General features: G+C 67.2%; 10 protein-coding genes across 10 annotated transcripts; 9 read left to right on the top strand and 1 right to left on the bottom strand.

Moving 5' to 3' along the window:
* Window positions 1–665: 665 nt before the first annotated feature.
* V1510DRAFT_436848 (uncharacterized protein) lies at window positions 666–3,740 on the top strand (the record flags this gene model as incomplete). The annotated part of the gene is made up of 2 exons (XM_066935565.1): window positions 666–719; window positions 769–3,740. 2 exons carry the CDS (start codon window positions 666–668, stop codon window positions 3,589–3,591), a joined length of 2,877 nt encoding a protein of 958 aa, XP_066788247.1. The 3' UTR covers window positions 3,592–3,740.
* V1510DRAFT_179271 (uncharacterized protein) lies at window positions 3,732–4,688 on the top strand. The gene has a single exon (XM_066930400.1). The coding sequence runs from the start codon at window positions 3,872–3,874 to the stop codon at window positions 4,469–4,471; it is 600 nt and encodes a 199-aa protein (XP_066788246.1). The 5' UTR covers window positions 3,732–3,871; the 3' UTR covers window positions 4,472–4,688.
* Window positions 4,689–5,711: 1,023 nt separating this feature from the next.
* V1510DRAFT_445583 (general substrate transporter) lies at window positions 5,712–7,370 on the top strand (the record flags this gene model as incomplete). Its single annotated transcript, XM_066935707.1, has 1 exon — window positions 5,712–7,370. The coding sequence occupies one exon, from the start codon at window positions 5,712–5,714 to the stop codon at window positions 7,368–7,370; it is 1,659 nt and encodes a 552-aa protein (XP_066788245.1).
* Window positions 7,359–8,054, bottom strand: V1510DRAFT_418712 (translationally controlled tumor protein). Its single transcript, XM_066934166.1, has 2 exons — window positions 7,921–8,054; window positions 7,359–7,887 (listed from the first exon to the last, which is right to left on the bottom strand). Exons 1-2 carry the CDS (start codon window positions 7,933–7,935, stop codon window positions 7,399–7,401), a joined length of 504 nt encoding a protein of 167 aa, XP_066788244.1. The 5' UTR covers window positions 7,936–8,054; the 3' UTR covers window positions 7,359–7,398.
* A 980-nt stretch (window positions 8,055–9,034) lies between these two features.
* V1510DRAFT_418710 (fatty acid hydroxylase superfamily-domain-containing protein) lies at window positions 9,035–10,200 on the top strand. Its single transcript, XM_066934165.1, has one exon. The coding sequence runs from the start codon at window positions 9,138–9,140 to the stop codon at window positions 10,029–10,031; it is 894 nt and encodes a 297-aa protein (XP_066788243.1). The 5' UTR covers window positions 9,035–9,137; the 3' UTR covers window positions 10,032–10,200.
* A 1,197-nt stretch (window positions 10,201–11,397) lies between these two features.
* V1510DRAFT_418708 (uncharacterized protein) lies at window positions 11,398–12,469 on the top strand (the record flags this gene model as incomplete). Its single annotated transcript, XM_066934164.1, has 1 exon — window positions 11,398–12,469. A coding segment is annotated over one exon (1,072 nt), but the record flags the coding sequence as incomplete, so codon positions are not given.
* A 980-nt stretch (window positions 12,470–13,449) lies between these two features.
* Window positions 13,450–14,480, top strand: V1510DRAFT_418705 (uncharacterized protein). The gene has a single exon (XM_066934163.1). The coding sequence runs from the start codon at window positions 13,607–13,609 to the stop codon at window positions 14,339–14,341; it is 735 nt and encodes a 244-aa protein (XP_066788241.1). The 5' UTR covers window positions 13,450–13,606; the 3' UTR covers window positions 14,342–14,480.
* A 1,712-nt stretch (window positions 14,481–16,192) lies between these two features.
* On the top strand, window positions 16,193–17,131 carry V1510DRAFT_350831 (uncharacterized protein; the record flags this gene model as incomplete). The annotated part of the gene is made up of 1 exon (XM_066930860.1): window positions 16,193–17,131. A coding segment is annotated over one exon (939 nt), but the record flags the coding sequence as incomplete, so codon positions are not given.
* An 833-nt stretch (window positions 17,132–17,964) lies between these two features.
* V1510DRAFT_418700 (uncharacterized protein) lies at window positions 17,965–19,060 on the top strand. The gene has a single exon (XM_066934162.1). The coding sequence runs from the start codon at window positions 18,058–18,060 to the stop codon at window positions 18,922–18,924; it is 867 nt and encodes a 288-aa protein (XP_066788239.1). The 5' UTR covers window positions 17,965–18,057; the 3' UTR covers window positions 18,925–19,060.
* Window positions 19,061–19,619: 559 nt separating this feature from the next.
* V1510DRAFT_418699 (uncharacterized protein) lies at window positions 19,620–21,490 on the top strand. The gene has a single exon (XM_066934161.1). The coding sequence runs from the start codon at window positions 19,941–19,943 to the stop codon at window positions 21,057–21,059; it is 1,119 nt and encodes a 372-aa protein (XP_066788238.1). The 5' UTR covers window positions 19,620–19,940; the 3' UTR covers window positions 21,060–21,490.
* The last annotated feature ends 1 nt before the right edge of the window (window position 21,491 follows it).

Here is a 21,491-nt window from a genome sequence, read left to right as displayed (position 1 = left end):
GGCAGGCTTCGGCCGCCCTGTCGAGAACGCCCGTGGAGGCAATTACGACAACGCGCCGGCCAAAACCCGGCTAGGGCCGTCGCCCAGCGGCGCAGCCCGCCGTAAGCAGGCGTCAGCAGCTCGTGTCAGCAGCCTCTGCGCCGGTGCCCGCGCGCCGGCGACTATCGGCCGGGCCGGCTGGCGGTACCGGCGCTGTAGTCATCGGGTACCCATTAGTAATTTGCTGGACCGGGCACGCCGCCCGGCGCCTCCCGTCGTTGTCGCGGCGGTGCCGGCGTCGGCGCCGCAGCTAGTGGCCCGGCGCGCCACGCATACCAAGGATTGGCCGCGCGACATCTGATAAAAGCTGGGAGCCCGCCCCGGCCTTGTTCCCACGCCGGTTGTCTGTACGCGCTGCTTTCCGTCCCAAACCGTGGGCCGTCGTCCATTCCGCCGCTCTCGGCCGTTGTTGTCCTCCGTTATCGTTGCGCCCGGGTTTGCCGGCCCCAGCTTATTTACAGCCAGTCCCACCTCGGCCGCCTTTCGCATCCACCCCGCGCCTGCTCCGATCGCGAGCGCCGCTGTATACTTATCCGCCCGACCTCCGGCGCGCACGCTCGACCAGCCGGCTGGTGACCGCGTGCTGCTGCGAACCGGCCGTTATCACAGACCCCTCCGCCGGCACCATGGCTCCGATCGTCAACAAGCCCAAGCAGAAGGCCGAGACCGCGCCGCTGTCGGTCTCGAGCTCGTCCGCGAGCTCCGGCTCGAGCATTCCGTACTACGGAGGTAGGTGGCCGCCCGGGCCCGCTGACCGCAGCCGCCGATGACGCCCTTATCGGCGTCCGCTCCGACGACGCCTCCGAGACCGTCACCCACTCGTCGTTCCTGTCGTCCAAGTCGTCGTTCCGGGTCTGGCTCAACAACATCCTCTTTGGCAAGACGGCCGACCTGGCCAAGAACAACGAGGAGGAGCACAAGATCGCGCTGGAGCTGCGCAAGACGTCCGACCTCGATGTGGACGCCATCCTCAAGGACTACGACACGTCCTTCTCGGGCATCTCGGCCTACGAGGCCTCGGCCCGGCTGGACGAGTACGGCCGCAACGAGCTCGCGTCGGCCGTGCTCAAGCCCTGGTACCTGATCATCTTCCAGGGCCTGATCCACCCGTTCAACATCCTGCTGATGATTCTGGGCGTGCTCGCCATCTCGGTGGCCGAGGACGCCACCACGTTCTACTTTGTGCTCGCCATGGTCATCGTTTCGGTCGGCCTGCGCTCGTACGAGGAGATGAAGTCGCAGAAGACGTTCCAGTCGATGCGCAGCCTGGTCCAGCCCGCGACCAAGATCGTGCGGCCGGCGGGCAACGGCGGCACGGTCGAGACCGAGGTCCCGATCACGGACGTCGTCCCCGGCGACGTGCTCGTCCTGCGCCCGGGCGACATCTTCCCGGGCGACTGCATCCTGATCGAGTCCAAGGACCTGTTCATCTCGCAGTCGTCGCTGACCGGCGAGTTCCTGCCGGTCGAGAAGAGCGTGGCGCCGAACGACCCGCAGTCGATCTTCGACCTGTCCAACATCTGCTTCATGTCGACCTCGGTTGTGTCCGGCCGCGGCCGCGCGGTGGTGATCGCCACCGGCAACTCGACGTACATCTCGACCATCAACTCGACGCTCAACTCGGAGGACATGGAGACCCGCAACTCGTTTGACGTTGGCGTGCGCAAGGTGGCCTACCTGCTCCTCGGCTTCGGCCTGGTCATGGTTCCGATCGTCATCGTCGTCAACGGCCTGACCACCGGCGACTTCTACGAGGCCGTCCTCTTTGGCATGTCGGTGCTCATCGGCCTGACGCCCGAGATGCTGCCCATGATCCTCAACGCCAACCTGGCCTACGGCGCGTCCGAGATGGCCAAGCACAAGACCATCGTCCGCAAGCTCGACGCCATCCAGACGATGGGCGTCGTCGACGTCATCTGCTCGGACAAGACCGGCACGCTCACGCAGGACGATGTCGTGCTCATGCAGCACCTGGACTCGTCCATGACCGACAACAACGAGGTCCTGCGGTACGCGTTCCTGAACTCGCACTTCTCGACCGGCCTCAAGAACATCCTCGACTCGGCCGTCGTCCGCGCGGCCAACGACACCCCCGGCGTCGTCTCGGCCGACCTGGCCGAGAAGTTCGCGCACATCGACGAGCTGCCGTTCGACTTTGTGCGCCGCCGCATGTCGGTCATCCTCAAGACGGTCTCGGACAAGTACGAGCTCGTCTGCAAGGGCGCCGTCGAGGAGGTGCTCGAGATCTGCGACTACGTCCGCGACTTCGCCGCGCCCGGCGCGGCCAGCAACGACGCCACGCTGACGGCCGAGCGCCGCCAGCAGCTGCTCGACAACGTGGCCGGCCTCAACGCCGAGGGCCTGCGCGTCCTCGTCGTGGCCGTCCGCTCGGTCATGCCCACCGAGCTCGGCCGCGACTTCTCGTCCGAGACGGACGAGAAGGGCCTGACCTTCATCGGCTTCCTGACGTTCCTCGACCCGCCCAAGGAGGACTGCGCGGCGGCCATCCAGGACTTCAAGAAGTACCACGTCGGCATCAAGGTCCTCACCGGCGACAACCTGGCCGTCGCCTGCAAGGTCTGCCGCGACGTCGGCATCGACACCGAGTACACCGTGACCGGCGCCGAGCTCGAGGAGATGGGCGAGGAGGAGTTCGCCGAGGTGGCCGAGCGCTGCACGGTCTTCGCCAAGCTCACGCCGTTCCAGAAGTTCAACATCGTCAACACGCTCAAGAAGAACGGCCACACGGTCGGCTTCCTCGGCGACGGCATCAACGACGCGCTCGCGCTCCGCGGCGCCGACTGCGGCATCTCGGTCGACACCGCCACGCCGCTGGCCAAGGACGCGGCCGACTTCATCCTGCTCGAGAAGTCGCTGCACGTGATCACGCACGCCATTATCCGCGGCCGCATGACCCACGCCAACACGATCAAGTACATCAAGATGGCGGCCTCGTCCAACTTCGGCAACGTCTTCTCGGTCCTGATCGCGTCCGCCTGGCTGCCGTTCCAGCCCATGACCGGCAACCAGATTCTGACGCAGAACCTGCTCTACGACATCTCGCAGATCGCCATTCCGTGGGACAACGTCGACGAGGAGTACCTGCTGCATCCCCACCAGTGGTCGGCGGACTCGATCTTCCGGTTCATGCTGTACCTCGGCCCGCTGTCGTCGATCTTCGACGTCCAGACCTTCGCCGTGCTCTGGTGGTACTTTGGCTACCGCATGCCCTTCACCGACGACGTCAAGTACTTCCAGACGTGCTGGTTCTACGTCGGCCTGATCACGCAGACGCTCATCGTGCACATGATCCGCACCGAGAAGCTGCCGTTCATCCAGCGCAACCCGTCGTGGCAGCTGGCCCTGGGCACAGGCGCGGTCATCGTGCTCGGCATTGCTGTTCCCTTCACACCCCTCGGCACCAAGGTCCTGATGATGCTGCCGGTCCCGGGTATGTTCTACCCGTTCCTGCTGCTGTCCATCGTGGGCTACTTCCTGTCGACCCAGATCGTGAAGCGGTTCTACATCTACAAATACAAGGAGTGGCTGTAAGCCCTCGGCATATCATCATGGGAAAAAACCGGCCTGCCCGGACTGCACGGAGAAAGCACGGAGCCGTTGAAACGGCAGCAAGAGGAGGGATTTTGTTTTGTCACAAGATAGACGTCTAATGATTCGTATATGGCCGCTCGGCGGCCAATTCTATTTCGTATATCGCTGCATATATTTTATCATGCCAGGTTTTGGAGGGGGATTGAATAGTTAATAAAGCTGGTTATAAGCATAGGATGGAGGTTGCTGGCGAGAATGACAGTCACGCGCGCCGCACACAATGCGGCTGGGGTGGCACGAGCGAAGCGCGGCTGAGCGCCTGTCGGCGGTTGTGCGGAAGTGCGGTCTGCAGGCGGCTGTACGGCCGCCCGTGGGGCCGCCGACGGAGCAAGCGTACGACGACATGTCCGATGGTGTGCCGGCAAGCAGCCGTGTTTCCGGTGGTGCGCCGGCAAAGCAGCCGTGTCGCCTGCGAGGCACCGCCGTCGGGCCGCCAGGGACTCGCTGCACCGCCACACATACGCTCCGGCGGCGACTCCGAGGAGTGCGCCCTACGGACGGCGTCTCGGCTCTATCGCCTATCGGCTATCGCTCGTATCGGCCGCGACACGCCGACGGGCGCCGACGGCGGGCCGGACGGGCGTGCGGTGGAGTGCAGCAGATCGAGGCCTATTGGGAGCGGTGCCCGGTGCCCGTGCCTGACAGGCGTGGCGTGCGGCGGTGGCTGCGCGATAGGCGCAGATGGTGTCAGATGAGCCGCAGCGCGTGCGGCGAGATGTTTCGCATGAGCCGCAGAGAGTGCGGCGTGGTGTTTCACATGAGCCGCAGAGAGTGCGGCGAGATGTTTCACATGAGCCGCAGAGAGTGCGGCGTGGTTTGACCATGAGCCGCAGGCAATGTGGCTTGCCTCTCCGCCGCACTGCCTGCGGCTCGCCGTGCCGCGTGCCAGCTCACTGCGGCGCCACCGTCTTTTCGGCTCGCGGGGACTCATCTCCGACCAGCCGAACGCCGCGCATGGCCGGCCCGCGGTCGCCCACATACTGTTTTGGGCGCTTCTGACGGCCGCGTGGTCTGCCGCCGGCTCGCGGATCCGGGCAAATTCTCGGACGTCGCACCAAACTCAGCCGGCCGGCGAGCCGGCCGACAGGCTCTGTGGCAGGACAGGCAGGAGCTCCCGCCGCAAGCGCCGCCTGCCGACGCCGCCAGATCGGCCCGCCGTCCGCCCACAGCGTTAAGCTTTCTGCGCTAGCTGACCAATGCTGATATATTAGCGCGCAGGCCCACGCGAGAATACAGTCGTCGACCCCGCAGCGCTAGCCTGGCCACCCTCGCTTGTCTCTTGGCTGGCCGGGAACCGAGCCAGCGGCAGTTAGTCGGCGGTGGTGGCGTCTAGGGCTCGTGGCCGAGCCGCCGCCAGGCGCGCCCGCCAGCCGGCCGCTCCGGATCGCACCAGCCCGCGTCTGCTCAGTCTGGACGGATCCCCGCGACCCGCGCTCTGCGCAGCCTGGCCGGGCCCCGCTACCGCCAGTGCACGGCACCAGCCCAACGCACGACTGTCGCCACAGGCTGGTACCGGCCGCAAGCCCGCGGCCGCCCACCATCGCATTCCCGCGGCCTTCAACGGCTAAATTCGTACCCCACCTACTTTAGCCGCTGCATCGTGACGCCAGCGCCCGAGCGACGCGGCCTGGCTAGACGTCGACAGACACCCCACACACGTGACCTGGGCATTTTTTTAGCGCGACGCGCTAGCGCGCGCTAAAACCTAAACGGGTTCGCGGGCCGCGCCGCGTCCGTGCGCGCCCGCGCGATGAGTCTGGTCCGGACCGGGTCCGGACCGCTGTCCAGCCGACCGGTTTCGCGAATGTTGGCAGGTGGGCGTCGACTGCACCTTGTCATGTGGCCGAACAGCCGTCGCCCGGCAGTCCGCCCGCGCTCGTCGGCCCGATATGTCCGAGACAGAGGGGGGGCAGCAAGACGAACAGCCGCCATGCGGTCAGCACGCGCTGGACCGGCCCGTCGGTGCCGAAACCCCGCCATCTGCTGACTATAAAACGCGCGCGCACTCGCCTTGTTCGCCAGACACCGCAACCATGGTAGCTACCGCAGAGAAGGGCACTATGCCCACCATGCTCTCCGAGCGCCGTGAGCGGCTCGCTGGTCCCAAGGGTATCAAGGGCATTATCAGCAACCGTCCAGTCTTTCTCATGGCAGTCTTTGCCTCTCTCGGTGGCTTGCTCTATGGTTACAACCAGGGCATGTTCTCCCAGATCTTGACCATGACGAGCTTCAAGGTCATGGTTGATTACGATTCGATCTCGAACCCGCAGACCAAGGGCCTGCTCACGTCCATTCTTGAGCTCGGCGCCTGGATCGGAGCCCTCTCGACCGGCTACCTGGCCGACAGACTCGGCCGCAAGTACACGGTCGACGTCGGCTGCGTCACGTTCTGCATCGGCGTCATCGTCCAGGCCTGCGCCACCAACAAGAGCTACATCTACGGCGGCCGCTGGATTACCGGCATGGGCGTTGGTTCGCTCTCCATGGTCGTACCCCTCTACAACGCCGAGCTGGCGCCGGCCGAGCTCCGCGGCGCCATGGTCGGCCTCCAGCAGCTCTCGATCACGTTCGGCATCATGATCTCGTACTGGATCGGCTACGGCACCAACTATATTGGCGGCACCGGCGACGGCCAGAGCAAGGCCGCGTGGATCATCCCGATCGCGATCCAGATCGGGCCCGCGATTGTGCTTGCCGTCGGCATCCTGTTTATGCCCCAGAGCCCGCGCTGGCTCATGGACCAGGGCCTCGAGGACGAGTGTCTGGCAACCATCTCGCGCGTCCGTCGGCTGCCGGTGGACAGCGAGCTCGTTGTGCTCGAGTTCCTCGAGATCAAGGCCCAACACATGTTCGAGGTCGAGACGTCCCGCGAGATGTTCCCCGACTATCAGGACGGCTCGTTCAAGTCCAGCTTTCTGCTCGGTCTGCACGCGTACGGCAGGCTGTGGACGAATCCGGCGACGCGCAAGCGCACGGTCGTGGCCGTCATGATCATGCTCTTCCAGCAGTGGACAGGCATCAACGCGATCCTGTACTACGCGCCCTTCATCTTCCAGGACCTGGGCCTGACCGGTAACACGATATCGCTGCTGGCGTCCGGGGTCGTCGGCATCATCCAGTTCCTGGCCACAATCCCAGCCGTGCTCTACATCGACAAGGCCGGGCGCAAGCCGCTGCTGATTGCAGGCGCGCTCGGCATGGGCCTCTGCCACTTCATTGTCGCCGGCATCTCGGGCGCGTTCGAGGACTCATGGGACACGCACAGCGGCGCCGGCTGGGTCGCTGTCGTGTTTGTGTGGATTTTTGTGCTCAACTTCGCGTACTCGTGGGGCCCGGCCGCGTGGATCGTTGTCTCAGAGGTGTTTCCGCTGGGCGTTCGTGCCAAGGGCATCTCGATGGGCGCGTCGTCCAACTGGATTAACAACTTTGCGGTCGGCCTGGCGACGCCGAGCATGCTCGACAACATGCGCTTCGGGTCCTACATCTTTTTCGGGGTCATGTCGTGCGTGGGCGCGGTCTACATATGGCTGCTCGTACCCGAGACCAAGGATCGCACGCTCGAGGAGATGGACGAGATTTTCCACGACGCCAGCGGCCAGGGAAAGCGCGACGCCGAGCGTCAGGAGCGGATCTGGCAGGAGCTCGGTCTCCTGGACGACACGGTGCCGACGCTCGGCCGCGAGAAGGCCGCGGCCGTGCACGGCGAGGGCGAAGAGTGACGCAGAGTCTATTAGGTACACAAACTTTTTAGAACTTCTCCTCCTTGAGGCCGTGCTTCCAGAAGCAGACGTACGGGGTGATGCCGTCCTCGCGGTAGTTAAGCAGGACAACCATACCCTCGGGGTCCATCGACTCGCCGGTGTAGAACTCGTAGTCCTTGAAGTTGCCGATGACCTTCTTGATGTAGGTCTGGGCACCCTTCTCGAAGGCGGAAACAGAGTCGGGGGCGGTCTCGGCCAGCTTGGCCTTGACGGCCTTCATGTAGCCCTTGATGTACGTCAGGAACGACTTCTTGTCGAACGACGTCTGCTGGAGACGGAACGAGTAGACGACGTTGTTGACGGTCTCGACACCGTCCTCGAGAGCCTCGCCACCATCCTCAGCCGAGGGGTTGGCGCCAATGTCGACGTCGCCCTGGCCGACCTGAACCATCGAGCAGTTGGCCTCGTAGACGGCGTCGTCGACGAGCGTCAGGTCGTACGCGTCCGAGATCATCTCGTCGCCGGTGAGGATGTCCTGGCATCAGCGCGGCGCGCGTCGGCGACCTACCTTGTAAAGCAGCATTTTGTCGTCGTTGTATGGTTGGGGGGGATGGTGAAAGAAAAAAAAAATTTTGCGCCTAAAGTATCGTGTCCGGGTAAGTTGCCGCTGTCACACCGGGTAAGCTGTCACGGTGGCGCGTGTGGCGACCCGTGGCGACGCTCACGGGTCGCCGGCGCGCCGCCGCGACCCGCCGGAGCCAGGCTGCTGGATCTGGGCTGCGGCTGACTCGCCGGCCGGCGGTCGGTGTCGCGTCGTGGCGTGGCCATGGCCGTTGGCCGCTGGTAGGCGTCCCCTGAACACGTGCCGTGCAGTCACAACCCCAGCGGTTGGCGCGCCGCACGATCTGGAGGCGGCCACGCCGCACGATCTGCACGCCGTGCCTGGGGTCGCCTGAGCTTGCTGCTGCGGGGGTGGCCGGCGCGGCTACGACTGGGGGTCAGGGCGACGCCGTCCGCGGCGCTGCCCAACGGCAGCTCCGGCGGCAGCTCCGGCGGCCCCGCGCGATCCAGGTCGAGCCTACGTGCCGCTCGTGGATCGGGCCCGCAGCGATCAGGCCGGATCGGTCTCGCGCAGGCGGGTCGTGCGTCTGTGTCCTGGCGCAACCTACGCGTGGCGCGGGGAGCCAGTACGCATTCTACACCGGTATGAAAACTCTGCGCAACAAGGAGCCAAACAAGGGTGGGCTGGCGAGAATAGCCGAGTCAGCCGCAGCAGCGGGTCGGACCTGGTCGCTGGCAGTTGCCGCACGGCCAGAGTTATCGGCCGTCAGGGTTATCAGCCAGATCAGTGGGATGCGGTGCTGCGCCCCGTGCGGCGCAGTAGGTAGCAGGGCGCAGCTCCACCGGGCCGACGGCACCGCCGCGGTTGGCGCAGCACACAGCAGGTGTGTGCTGTGCGGCCCGAGCGCCAGCGAGACGCTCAGCGTGCGCAGCAGCGCAGCCCGCCCACGCCACGGTCCATCGGCGGAGCCGAGGAGCCGGCCAGGCCACGCGAGCGCGTCTGTAGGGAGTCTAGACCAGGGAGTGGCGTGAGCGCGGGCGCGGCGCAGGGCGTCTGCACGTGACAAACGCCACGATTAGTCAGGGGTGACAAAGGCGCAGAGCCTCGCGGCGCGACGGATGCGGCGCATATGGCGTGGCGGGTGGCGACCGGCCGGGCGTATTTTACGCTCCCGCTGCCCACTCGACCAGGCCAACCGCCCAACCCCCAGCATCCGGCCCAGCATGAGCAACTCCACGCTCACAGAGGCGTGGGCCAAGGCGCCCGCCGTGCACGAGCTGCGGGTGCAGGGCCAGCTTGTCGACGGCGTCGACGACAAGTACCTGGCCCTGTTCCTGCCCGTGGCGGCCTACTGGTTGTTCTCGCTCATGTTCCACTACATCGACACGCACGGGCTGCTGGCGAAGTACCGGATCCACACGCCCGAGGAGCTCGTCAAGCGCAATAAGGTGACGCTGCACGAGGTCATCCGCGACGTCATTGTCCAGCAGGTCATCCAGTCGATCATTGGCATCGCGCTGACGTACGCCGACCCGCCGGACCTCGTCGGCAACGAGGAGTACGAGATCTGGCAGCTCGCCATGCGCCTCCGCGCGTTCGGCGTGACCCCGCCAGTCGCCCGCGTGCTCTACTACATCGGCGTGCCGACCGCCAAGATCCTGTTTGCGTTCTTCCTGCTCGACACCTGGCAGTACTTCTTGCACCGGCTCATGCACGTCAACAAGACTCTGTACCGCATGTTTCACTCGCGCCACCACCGCCTGTACGTGCCCTACGCCTTCGGTGCGCTCTACAACCACTGGTTCGAGGGCCTGTCGATGGACACCGTCGGCGCCGGCCTGGCCTTCAAGCTCGCCGGCCTCAGCACCCGCGAGAGCCTGGTCTTCTTCACGTTCTCGACCCTGAAGACCGTCGACGACCACTGCGGCTACGCGCTGCCGTTCGACCCGCTCCAGATCTTCTTTTCGAACAATGCGCGGTACCACGACATCCACCACCAGTCGTTTGGCATCAAGACCAACTTCTCTCAGCCCTTCTTCATCCACTGGGACAAGTGGCTCGGCACCCAGTATAAGGGCCGCCCGGCCGCTCCGGCCGCCGAGAAGAAGGCCAACTAGCGCTGTGCGCACCCCCGGCCCTAATAATCGCCGACTGCCGGCTGGCCTTGTACATTGGTCTGTATTCTATAATTAATACTTAATACTGTGCTCTGTGGCGCCTGTGGCGCAGCGCTGCCGTGCTGATGGGTCGGCCGCGGCGCTGGCGGCATCCGCTCCGGTGCGACGGTACGGCGGTACGACGCTGCGTGGTCTGGACGCGGACGACGGCGCCCACCGCGCCGCACGCGCCGGTCTACCCTGCGCCACCTGCGCCGCGCACCGCCGGCAGAGCGCCCCGCCCCGCTCGCGCCGCGCCGCGCCGCGCCACGTCCACGCATGATACTCCGCCACACGGCTCGTGGCTCCGCCACAAGTGAAGATTTTTCACCCCTACCGCCGCGACGCGGTGCCTTATGCCGGCGACCGCCAGCGGCCGCCGGTGACCGCCAGCGGTCGCCAGCAGCTTCCAACCACCGCCAGCGTCGCATCCGCTGCGCGCCGGCCAACCGCCGGTGAATCCAGCAGTCGCCGGCCAACCGCCGTAGTGCCGCAGCCTTCTCGTGCCGGCCGTGCCGGCGCCTCCCTCCGCGCCGTCCGTGCCGCGCCATCCTCGTACGCCCCGCGCCTCACTAGCCTCATTCTCGGCGATCTTTCGCCGACGCCAACCACCCACGGCCTGTCGCTCGGGGCCGCCCAGAGCCGGCCGGATCCAGCCATCCAGCCATCAAGGCCGAACCGCGGAGAGCTGCTGCCGCCGCCGCGCGGCCGTCTACAGCCGGCGCGGCGTCGTAGCGCCCACAGCCGCCCGTAGGCCTCTTGCGGCGTCCGCCGATGGCGGCACCCGCGCTACGGCGGCACGAGACCTAGGGCCGTGCATCGGCGACGCCCGCTACGCCACGTTTTGACCCCGCGGCCGGCCCGACGGTGGCGCAGCTGTGGCCCCCAGCCTCGCGGACGGTGACAGCCGTGGGCCAGGCACGGCCTGTTCGTGATGACCTCATGCCAGCGGCGCCAACGCCGGCGGCCGCGCATCCGCGCAGCTGTTCTGGGAGCAGACCGCTAGGGTCCTGGGCCAGCCTGGCCGTGCAGGCGGGGAAGGCGGCGTGGTGCCGCTGCGCCCGAAAGGTGCATGGTTCCCGATCATTTCCCGAAAAAACGCCGCAGGCATCAACGTCCACCAACAAATTTACGTCGGCGTCGTTGTTCTCACTCGATCACGCTGCGGCCTCCATATTGTTATCCTCGACGTCGGCATCGCAGATTCGGCCAGGACGGAACGCGCAGATCTCAGTTCACGCGCGGCATCGGGGCTAGTCTCTAGATCAACTCCGCTCAACGCACGGGCAACCTCCCCAAATCGTCGCAAGCACCAAGCCATCGCACCATGGGATTCGGCGATATTGTGAAGAATGGATGGCACCCCGAGAAGGGTGGCGGCGGCGGCGGCGGCAGCTCGAGCTCAAGCTCGGGCGGCGGCCGCGCCAGCCAGCTGTCGGGGCTGTTCAACAAGGTGCAAGGCACGGTGACGGGCCAGAGCACCGCCGAGCCCGAGCCGCGGGCGCCGGCGACACCGCTGTCGGCACTCAAGGACCCGCGTCTGTTCCCGCCGCCGCCGAAGCACAAGGAGTTCTACGGAGCCGAGGCAGGCTCGGCCGCGATCTCGCCCGAGTACCTGTATCTCTACCAGCCGGCTCTCGAACAACGGCAGGCTCAGCTGCCGCCGGCGGGCGGCCAGTATCAGGCACAGTACCAGCAACCCCCGGCAGCGCCGCAGACGCAGGCGTACGGGTACCAGGGCCAGCCGGCGCCGGCCCAGCCCGCTCAGCCCGCCTACAGCCAGCCAGGCCAGCCTGCGTACCAGCCGGCGCCGGCGCCGGCTCAGCCGTACCAGGCGTATAGCCAGCCGGCGGCACCGACGCCGGCCCCGGCCTACGCACAGCCCGCGACGAACTACGGCCAGCCGCGGCCGGCGTACCAGCCTGCGCCTGCTGCGCCGGCCGCTCCGGCCCAGCCTGCCTACAGCCAGCCTGCGACGACCTACGGCCAGCCCGCGACGACCTACGGCCAGCCCGCGACGACGCCCGCCTACAGCCAGCCGCCGGCGGCGACGTACCAGCCTGCGCCGCCGCGGGCTTACGCGCAGCCGGCCTACAGCCAGCCGGCCGCGGCGGCGCCGACTCCCGCCTACAGCCAGCCAGCCGCGCCCGCCCCGACGCCCGCCTACAGCCAGCCTGCGGCAGCCTACGGTCAGCCGACGGCGCCGGCGCCGTACCAACCCCCGGCGCCCGCTCAGCCCGCTGCGCCCGCTCAGCCGGCATACCAGTCCTACACGTCGCAGGCGCAGTACGCGGCCGCCGCCGCGCGGCCGCCGCCGCCCGTGCCGGTGCGCCATTCGCCGTCGCCGGCGCCGGCGCCGGTGACGTACGCATCCCAGACACCGGTGCCCATGGCCGCGGGCCCGCCGCCGCCGCCGCCGCCGTCGACATACACGGCGCCGGCGCCGGCGCCGGCGCCGGTAGCCGTCGCGACTCGCCACGGCCACTCGCAGTCGATGTCGCTGCCGCAGGCCGCGCCCGCTGCGCCGTCCGGCATGGCCGCTGAGATTGCGGCTGCTCGCAGTCACCTGCACGCGCCGTCGGCGGTGCCAGCGGCCCCGGCTGCGCCGACGACGTCCACGCCGTTCACCGTCCCGGCGAACGCGGTCAACAACCTGCGTCGCACCGGTCACAGGCCGACGCAGTCCGTGTCTGCGATCGAGACCGGGCTCGACCGTCTGTCGGTGTCGGGCAAGAAACCGCCGCCGCCCCCGCCCAAGAGCCAGAAGCTGCATACGGCGGGCGTCCACTAGGCCTCTATGGCCAACGGCCTCTTTGGCCGGCAGGCTTGCCTGTGTACAATAGATCTGAATGCAATAATGTCAAGAGCTATCTGAGCCGCAGCATGTGCAGCGCCGGACTGGTGTATCATGAGCCGCAGCATGTGCGGCTCATATCACTCACGCCGGGCGGCCCCCCTACGGCTGCCGCCGGAGGCTCACCTGTGGCTGCGCAACAAGGCGGGGGCGGCTCGGCCGAGGCGCGCCCGCGGGCGACGCCACCGGTGTGGCGTGAGCCGCATCGCGTGCGGCTCGCATGACTGTCTGCTGCGTGCGCCTCGGCCGGGCCGCCGCATGGGCTCACCAGTGGCGGTGCAGCGAGCCTGGGCGCGAATCTGTCGCGACTGCGCTTGCGAGCGGCTTGTCCGGTGTAACGTGAGCCGCAGAGCGTGCGGCGCCCCTGGCCCAGGCCATCTGGCTCAGCATCTCCGAATCCCCCGCTGCAGCGCGTGCGGCGCGTGACGCGCGGTCACGCTGCCCGCGTCGCCACCGAGCCCTGCCGGCTCCCCTCGAGGCCCAACACGCCCGGTCGCCTGGCCAGCGCCACCGTCACACGCGTCCAGCCACCACACCAGCCGCGCGGCGGTGTGATATCGCCTAGCCGAACACGGCGCGCCGCATGGACTCGGCGCTGGGAAATTAATGTGACGTCAGGTACAGAGTTCGCCTAGCCAGAGTGAGCAATGCGCCTGCCTGTTCGGGGAAGCGGGCGACCGCGATGAGCGCGCAACGGCGGCAGTCGGCCAGCGGGGAATCGTGCGCGGCGTGCAGGGGAGGCGCAGTGCCTGGGCAGGCGCTGATCACAGCCAAGGGCCTGACGTACGCCCGCCGTGCGCGCTGCCGATCGGTCACACTCGTATATAGGGCCCGGCGGCCAGGGGATGGCGGCACCGACATGGGCCTGCACGACGTTGTCAAGAACGGCTGGCACGACTCGCACAAGCCGCCGGCGCGGAGCAAGCCGTCGGCGCGGACGCTACCGCGGCGCGACGTGCGCGAGCCGGCCCGGCCCAACCTGCCGCTCGAGTCGCTAGTGGACCCCGCGCAGTTCCCGCCGCCGCCGCGCCACCGCTCGTTCCACGCCGATGCGCCGCCGGTCGTGACCGACCCGGCGCACGCACATCTCTACAAGGCCGCGCCGCCACGGCCGACCCCGCGTGAGCGAGCGGGGCTGGCGCCGTACCCCCCGGGGCCGACGCCGCGCGAGGTTGTGCCGGCAGCGCCGCCGGCGGCGGTCGCGGCCGTGCCATACCCGCCGCTGCCGCCGCGGGCGCCGCACGAAAACGTGCGGCCGGCGGGCTTGGCGCTGGCGCCGCCGGATATGCAGCGGCCACGGCCGCCGCCGCCGGCATACCAGCCGTATCCGCCGAGCCAGAGCCAGCACTTCCCGCCGCAGCACTACCAGTACACGCCGGGTACGGTGCCGGTGGCCGGCGCCACGCGGTGGCCGTGAGCCGCACGGTGTGCGGCGCGTTGCCGGCCGCCACGGTGGCGGGTGCGTCGCTGCGCCTCCTGCGCCGCGCCGATCAGCCGCGGCGTTGTTGTATCTATCGAATGCAGTGACCTCAATATGTCTTGGCGTGACACCGTTGGCCCTTCTGGTGCCTTCGCCTGTCACTAGATCCACCTCCTGGTCCGCTCCGTACAGCCAACCCCCCCAACATCGCGGCCAGGCTACCACAGGGTCCCCGGCCGAGCAAAATCTCGGTAGAGAAGCGTTCCGCAGGCCGCCGTCGTCTTGCCGCGCTGCGTGCACCCGATCCGCGCCTCTGAGCCCTCTTTGCGCGGCATTGCCAGCCCCCCCGAACAAGTCCGCCGCTGCCGGCCGATTCCTCCGCCCGCCGCTACCGCAAGCGCCTGAGCGTGTGCCTGGTCGTCCGACGCCCCGGCCCGCCCATTTTCCGGCCACATCCGCCGCCGCACACCCGCCAGAAGCCGTTTCCGCCGCGGTCCGGCCGCACACACGACCATGGGTCTTGGAGACATCGTCAAGGGCGGCTGGCACCCGGCCAACGCCTCGTCGTCGTCGTCGTCATCGTCTTATCTGGCTGCCAGCCGCGCGCGGTCTTCGTCGCTGAATGGCGGCGCCAACCGGAGCACGCCGTTGGTGCGACAGAACCTAGGTACGCCAGCCAAGAGCTTTTCTGACCCAGAAATCGAGCCCAAGAAGCCCGTCCTGGCCCTGGACCAGCTCCGCAACGTCTCGGCATTTCCGCCGCCGCCCCAGCACCGCGAGTTCCACCCGGACGCGCGTCCGGCCGCCGTGACGAGCGAGTACATGCACATCTACCAGCCTCCGCCGGTTCTGCCGGACACCAAACGCCGCCCGGCAGAACGTCCACCGGCCGGAGCTGAGCAGCCAGCCGAGCAGGCGCCGCCGGCGTACGCACAGCCGGCGTATGCGCAGCCAGCGCCACCGGCGCCGGCCGAGCCGGCGTACCAGCAGCCTGCCCAGGCCTATCAACCGCCAGTTCAGGCGTACCAGCCGCCGGCGCAGGCCACTCCAGCGTACCAGCAGCCCGCTGTAGCGACCCCAGCCTACCAGCAGCAGCCGCCGGCCGTCCCGGCGTACCAGCAGGCACCAGTGGCCTCATATCCACCGCCAGCGGCGCCCACGCCGGCTCCTCAGGCTCCTCCAGCCTATCCGGCGGCCTCGCGGCCACCGGTGCCGACCCCGTCGCTGCCGCCGCGAGACGCTGCTCCGCCGGCGGCTGCTCCGGTCTACGCGCAGCCGGCTCAGCTGCCGCAACCGGTCCAGCCGGCGTACGCGGCTTCGCCAGCCAATGTCTACTCGGCGCCAGCCAACTCCTACGCGCCTCCCGTCAACGCATATTCGGCCGCACCCGCGCCCGCCCCGACCCCGGCACCGATATACACGGCGCCGGCGCCAGCTACAGCCCCGGTGGCCGTCTCATCGCCGGTCTCGCCTCAGTACCCGTCTTCATACGCTCCTGCTTCTCCTGCATCTGCGCTCCCGGAGGCTCCTACCTCACCGGCGGCCAGCGCCGCACCGATGCTGCCGAACTTTGCGGCCGAGATTGCCGGCCGCCGAGCGCGGACGCCGGTGGCCGCCGAAAACAGGGCGCCGGCACCGCTGGCCAAGAAGAAGCCGCCGCCACCGGCGCCCAAGCCCAAAAACCCGACCCTGCGGGGCTCTCCCTCGCGGCCGAAGCTCAACAACGTGACCAACGGCCAGCGGCCCGAGTCGCCGGTGCCGGTGGTCATGCCGCCGCTGGCGGACGCGCGCAGCCGGATGCAGCAGCTACAAGCACAGCTGGAAAGCCAGTTGCATTTGGGGACGCCGTCGCCAGCACCGGCGGCTGCGTCGTCCGTGGACGCCGTCGTCTTTTCGCCACCAGCAGGAGCACCTCCTGTCGCGGCTGCGGCCTCGCCGCCACCGCCTCTGCTCTCGCGGCCGTCGCTGCCGCTGTCGACACCGGCAACGCCCGTCCCGGGGCAGCCTCGGCCGATCAACCTCGAGCTGGAGCGTGGGTGGCACACGGCACTTATCTCCGGCGGCGACTACGAGCTGCCAACGGACCTGGTGGCCAACCGCGGCGAAGCCGAGATGGTCGCGTCTGGCACGCTGCAGAACATGGTCCTGATCATTTCGCAGCGGTTCTCGGACGATCTCAGCCGAGTGAAGTTCCGGATCGAGTTTGTGGCCGACGGCGGTCCGGCGCATGGCCATGTGCTGTCGGCGCAGCGTGTGGACTTCCCTGCGCCGCCGGCGTCGCCGGACGTCGGCGAGCTGCAGGCCGCTGCGGCGTCGTTTGGCGAAAGTCTGGCGCGGTACGCCGAATCGGTCATCGGCACGCGCGTCGGCAACGGCGAGTGCTGGACGCTGGCAGCCGAGGGTCTCGGATCGGTACCGGGCGCGTTCCGGTCGGTGGGGTACTGCCACGGCGTCAAGATTGCCAGCGTGGCGTCGGTCAACGGCGTCTGTCAGGACACGATGGCGCCGCTGGACGAGATCCGGCGCGGCGACGTGATCCAATACACGAGCGCCAAGTTCGTATTTGCGAATGCGGCCGGGCAGACGCTGTACTCGGACTGCGGGAACCCGCACCACACGGCAATCGTGGTGGCGTCGCACCCGGGACGGGTGGTGGACGTGCTGGAGCAGAGCAGCGAGTACCCGGTGCGGGTGGCGCAGCTGCCGCTGACGGCGCTGGTGGCGGGCGAGTTTGCCGTGTATCGGCCGTTCTGGAAGGAGTGGGCGGGCGAGGTGGAGACGGCGTGGCCGTAGGCATGCCGGGCGCGCCCGGTGGTTTTGGAGTGTATGTTAGAATGAGCACTGCCACAGTGGCGGTGCATTTGACGTGCATGAACCTGCATAATCGTGCATGATGTGGCGGTGCGTATGCAGCCAACCGCTGTAATGAAACCTTAATGTGCACGGACGCTGCCGCCGCCCGCAGTCAGAAAGCCAAACCCGCGCCCGCGCCCGGCGGCGGGCGCTCCGGCGCGTGTCTGGTGGCTTCCGTGCGTCCGTCGACGGCCGTCTGCGCCTCCGCGTGCGGCCGCGTGCGTCTGCCGCCGCGCGCCGGCCGCCTACCGGCGCCGCAACAAGGTCTCCTCGCGGCTTGGCTCCCGGCCCGCCGCCGCCCCGGAACCTCCCGCGCGTGCGCGCGTTCTTTCTTGTCGCGCTCGGCTATATATTGCGCGCCGCGGCCGTAACAGAATCTCCCGTGTATCCGTCGCCGCCGTTCTAGAAGGCCAGCGAGCGCACTCACCATGCCCGACGTCGATCCGGCCGAATCCGCCCCGACGCCTGTCTCGGCGCCGGAGCTCTTCTTCGAGCGCGACCGGCGCGTCGTGCCACTCACTGTCGGCGACGTCGAGCCGGACTTCGACACCACGTCCGACGAAAAGGCCGCCCAGCTGACGGTGACCACCCGCGGCCTCGGCCAGTTCGAGACGCGCTACGGGCGCCGGTCGTGGCGGCTGGCCCGTCCCGGCACCGAGGCCGACAGTGTCCACGCGCTGCCCTCGGGCGTCTTCGCCGACCCGCCTTCATCCGGCTTCTGGACCCGGCGCAAGCGCTGGCTCGCCCTCGGCCTCGTCGTCGCCGCTGCCGTCGCCGCCGGCGTAGGCGCCGGCGTCGGCACCCGCACCCGCACCCGCCCCAGCCCGCCAGAGCCGTCGCCGACGCCCGAGGAGCGCATCATGACCACCACCGACGCCGACGGCTCGTCGTACGCATACATCGTTTCGACCGACTCCGAACACTCGACGCCCTACACGCTCATCCTGGCCTCGCCGTCCGGCCAGGGCACCACCGTCACGGTCGTGCTCACCCACAGCGCCACGTCCACCGCCACCATGACGTCGCGGCTCTTCGCGTCGCGCACCGTCGCGCCCAAGGCCTCGCCGGCGTCCACCTACGGCAGCACGCTCGTCACGTCGACCATCTCGAGCTACGCATTCGACGAAGACGACTCGCGCAAGAATTTTGTCCGGCCCACCAAGGTCATGGGCCATATGCCCGTCACGACCCGGTTCTGCACCCAGTCCGGCGTCAACTTGGCCACAGGCACGTTCTCCGAGTACCCCGACAACCTGTACTGGTTCTCCAACACGGCGTTTGCGCCACAGCCCGTCTGGGAGTACTATGCGGTCTCGCTCAGCCAGACGCTCATGCACCAGGTCCAGCTCACAAGCGCGACCCAGGGCCAGCAGTACCAGGTCATCCTGACGTACGGCGCGTTCTACTTCGTGCCCGAGCAAAGCTACCCGTCGACCATGATCGGCAACTTTGTGATATCGGACCACGGCGCCCGAACGGTCCTGGCCAACTACAACCACGCGCCGAGCGGACTCTGCGTGATCGACGGCACGACGTTCCGGCGCACCGACTACTACACAGACGACGCCAGCACGATCTTCGAGACCCGCGAGACTACGCGGACGTACACGGCAACGGCGACGGCCAACCAGGACCGGCTGGATATGCACTTTGTCGCCTACGCCGGTGCCGAGAACGAGTACTGGTACATCCGTAACATGAACGTGTACGCAGTAGCGCCGTGTTAGGCGTGGGGCGCTAGATAGCGATTGAATTGGAACGATTAGAATCCCTCCGGCACGCGAGCGCTTGATTTGGACAGCCAGGGCGCCGCCGGCCGCGGCGGGCGAGCACGCGAGCGCTGGCGAGGCCACGACGTCACTGGAGCTCGTCGATGCGACGTCAGCGGCCGGGGCGGGCAGATCCAGATGCCACGCGGTTGCCCGTTGCGCCACCGGTCTTCGCGTGTGCCCGTGTGGCCGGCCACGGCCGTCGGCTGGGGCCGGCGAGACCAGCGCCGATCGCCGTGATAGCTTGTTCGTGCGGCGCAGCGCCACAGGACCGGGGCGGCGCGGCCGAAACGGGCGGTGCGTGTGGCGCGGGAGCGACATGCTGTGGCGCTGCTGTGGCTGCCCCTGCGTCGGCGGCCTCACCTGTGTGGCCGTGTCGGTGGCGCGCCCCCTGCGCCGCGTGCGTCGCGGCGGCTGCGCCACTCTGATAAGGGCTCCGGGTAACGATAGGGCATATCCGACAAGGAACTTTACCCGAGCGCTGATTGGCTGTAGATGCTCCCATGCAGCTCCCATGCACGTCGCTGCACGTCGCTGCAAATGGCCTAAACAAGCAACTCCTCGGTCACAGTTCTTGTGATCACGCCCTAGCCCTTCCTTATCCACCCAAATCCCAGCGTTTCTTTATTTCTTTAAGGTTCTGTAAGGACGCCATTAAGTTTACGGCATTTTTTTTAGATTCACGGGCGAGAGCTATTTTTCCTTTTGAGTATCTGAGCCATACTCGTTCTAAAGGGCAGCCATCACGAAGGTTTCTCTTTCTTTCGGGTCAGGCTTCGTCGGCCAAACGCTTTATATATCTCGATAGACTGACCGTATCTCGATCGACCAACGGCACCGAGCGGACTCCAGCATCAACCACACGGCTCCGCACCGCTCACTAGATCCTCAGCATCTGCCTGCGAACTCCAGTGGACCCAGCACACTCCCGAACGAGTCTGCTGGCTTAGAAGAAGGACACAAAGATCGATAGTATGGCGCAGACAATGGTATCCTCAAATTCGGGGTACAATCCGTACGGCAAGAGCGCCTACGCCGGCCCATACGGCGCGGCCTCCGGATACAACGTGCTTTCGCAGCCGCGGTCGCTTTACAGCTCTGCGCCAGCGCTGAACGGGCTTTCCCGCGCCGCCGACGCCGCCCCCGGCACCACTGGCTCGACCCAGCCGGCGCAGATCTCGCCGACGTCGTCGACGACGTCGTCGTCCTCGTCGGTCGTCATGACCTCGCCGGTCCAGAGCCAGGCCTCGTCTCCCACATCTACACGCTCGTTCTACTCGAATCCGCCGCCGCCGCCCCAGCACCTGCGGTCGCTCAAGCGGCCGCTCTACCGCCCGGCCGTGCTTCGCTACGGCACGTCGCTCAAGGTCAACGGCAAAGACTGGTCCCACCAGCTCTTCTGGGGCCACCTACCCCCCGTCACTGGTGCGCCCAAGCGCGCCCACTGGGTCTCGGACGACAGCGTCGACTGCTGTCTCGACTGTAAGAAGGCCTTCACTTTCTGGGACCGGAGGCACCATTGCCGCCGCTGCGGCATGATCTTCTGCGCCGCCCACTCGTCCCACGCCCTACGTCTCGACCAGAACTGCAACTTCCACCCGGCCGGCATGCTCTCGCGTACGTGCGACAAGTGCGCTGGCGACTTCAATCGCCACGTCATTGACGCTGTCAACTCTCGGAATAACGACGGCACTCTCGACGCACTCGAGACCATCAACCGGATCAACAACATGGTCAGCAACGGCAACAAGGCCGTCTTTCCCGGCGCGGGCGATGAGGACGACGTTCTCACCGCGCTCACGACCGAGGGAGTCCCTGTCTCATCCGTCCCGCACTCGGAGGCTTCCTCCGCTGCCAGCTCGCTCCCGGCCTCCGAAATCGACCCGATGTACACCGACAGCATCAACGGTGACGTATTTGCGCGCCAGCGCCAACTGCAGCAGCTGCAGAACCAGCAGCCTATGCAGCAGGTCTACATGCCCGACGCGGCTCAGGCTGCCGCCCAGGCGCAGCTCCTGGCCGCCGTCGACGACCGCAAGGGCGATGTTCCGGTCGGATCGGTGCCCGCCGACTGGAGCTGGAGCACCTTCTAGTTGCATTTCTACACGCTTATCATTTGGACACGGGATCGTCGCTTAATCGTTTGCACATTTGCTTGGGGTGGCGTTTTTTTTGACATTTTTCTCATAGCCGACGTGTCTGGCCTCCGCCAGGCCTTGTCGCTGGCGGCCATAGACCCTCACGCGCCAGCCGTCGGCTGTGCGGACGCAAGTCCCGCATCGCACTTTTGATTTAGGTTTTTTGTTTTTACACTCTGTTCTTGCTAGCTGCTCGGGCACACCCTGGTCGCAGAGGCTGGTCCGCGCTCACGCGGTCATCTGCCGCGTACGGTCACCTGCAGACTGAATTATCTATACACCGCCCGTGCCGCACCGCGCGCTTGTTGCTTGGCTATTTTTGACTATCTATCACCTGTGTATATCATCCTTAGAGTAATTTTTAATATACTGCACTCTTACAGCTGT

The sequence above is a fragment of the Dipodascopsis tothii genome, assembly GCF_038497935.1.
Source record: "Dipodascopsis tothii strain CBS 759.85 unplaced genomic scaffold V1510scaffold_20, whole genome shotgun sequence".
NCBI lineage: Eukaryota > Fungi > Ascomycota > Lipomycetes > Lipomycetales > Lipomycetaceae > Neoaidaea > Neoaidaea tothii.
The sequence above is the reverse complement of the archived record's forward strand: the minus strand, read 5'-3'. Positions and strand labels throughout refer to the sequence as shown.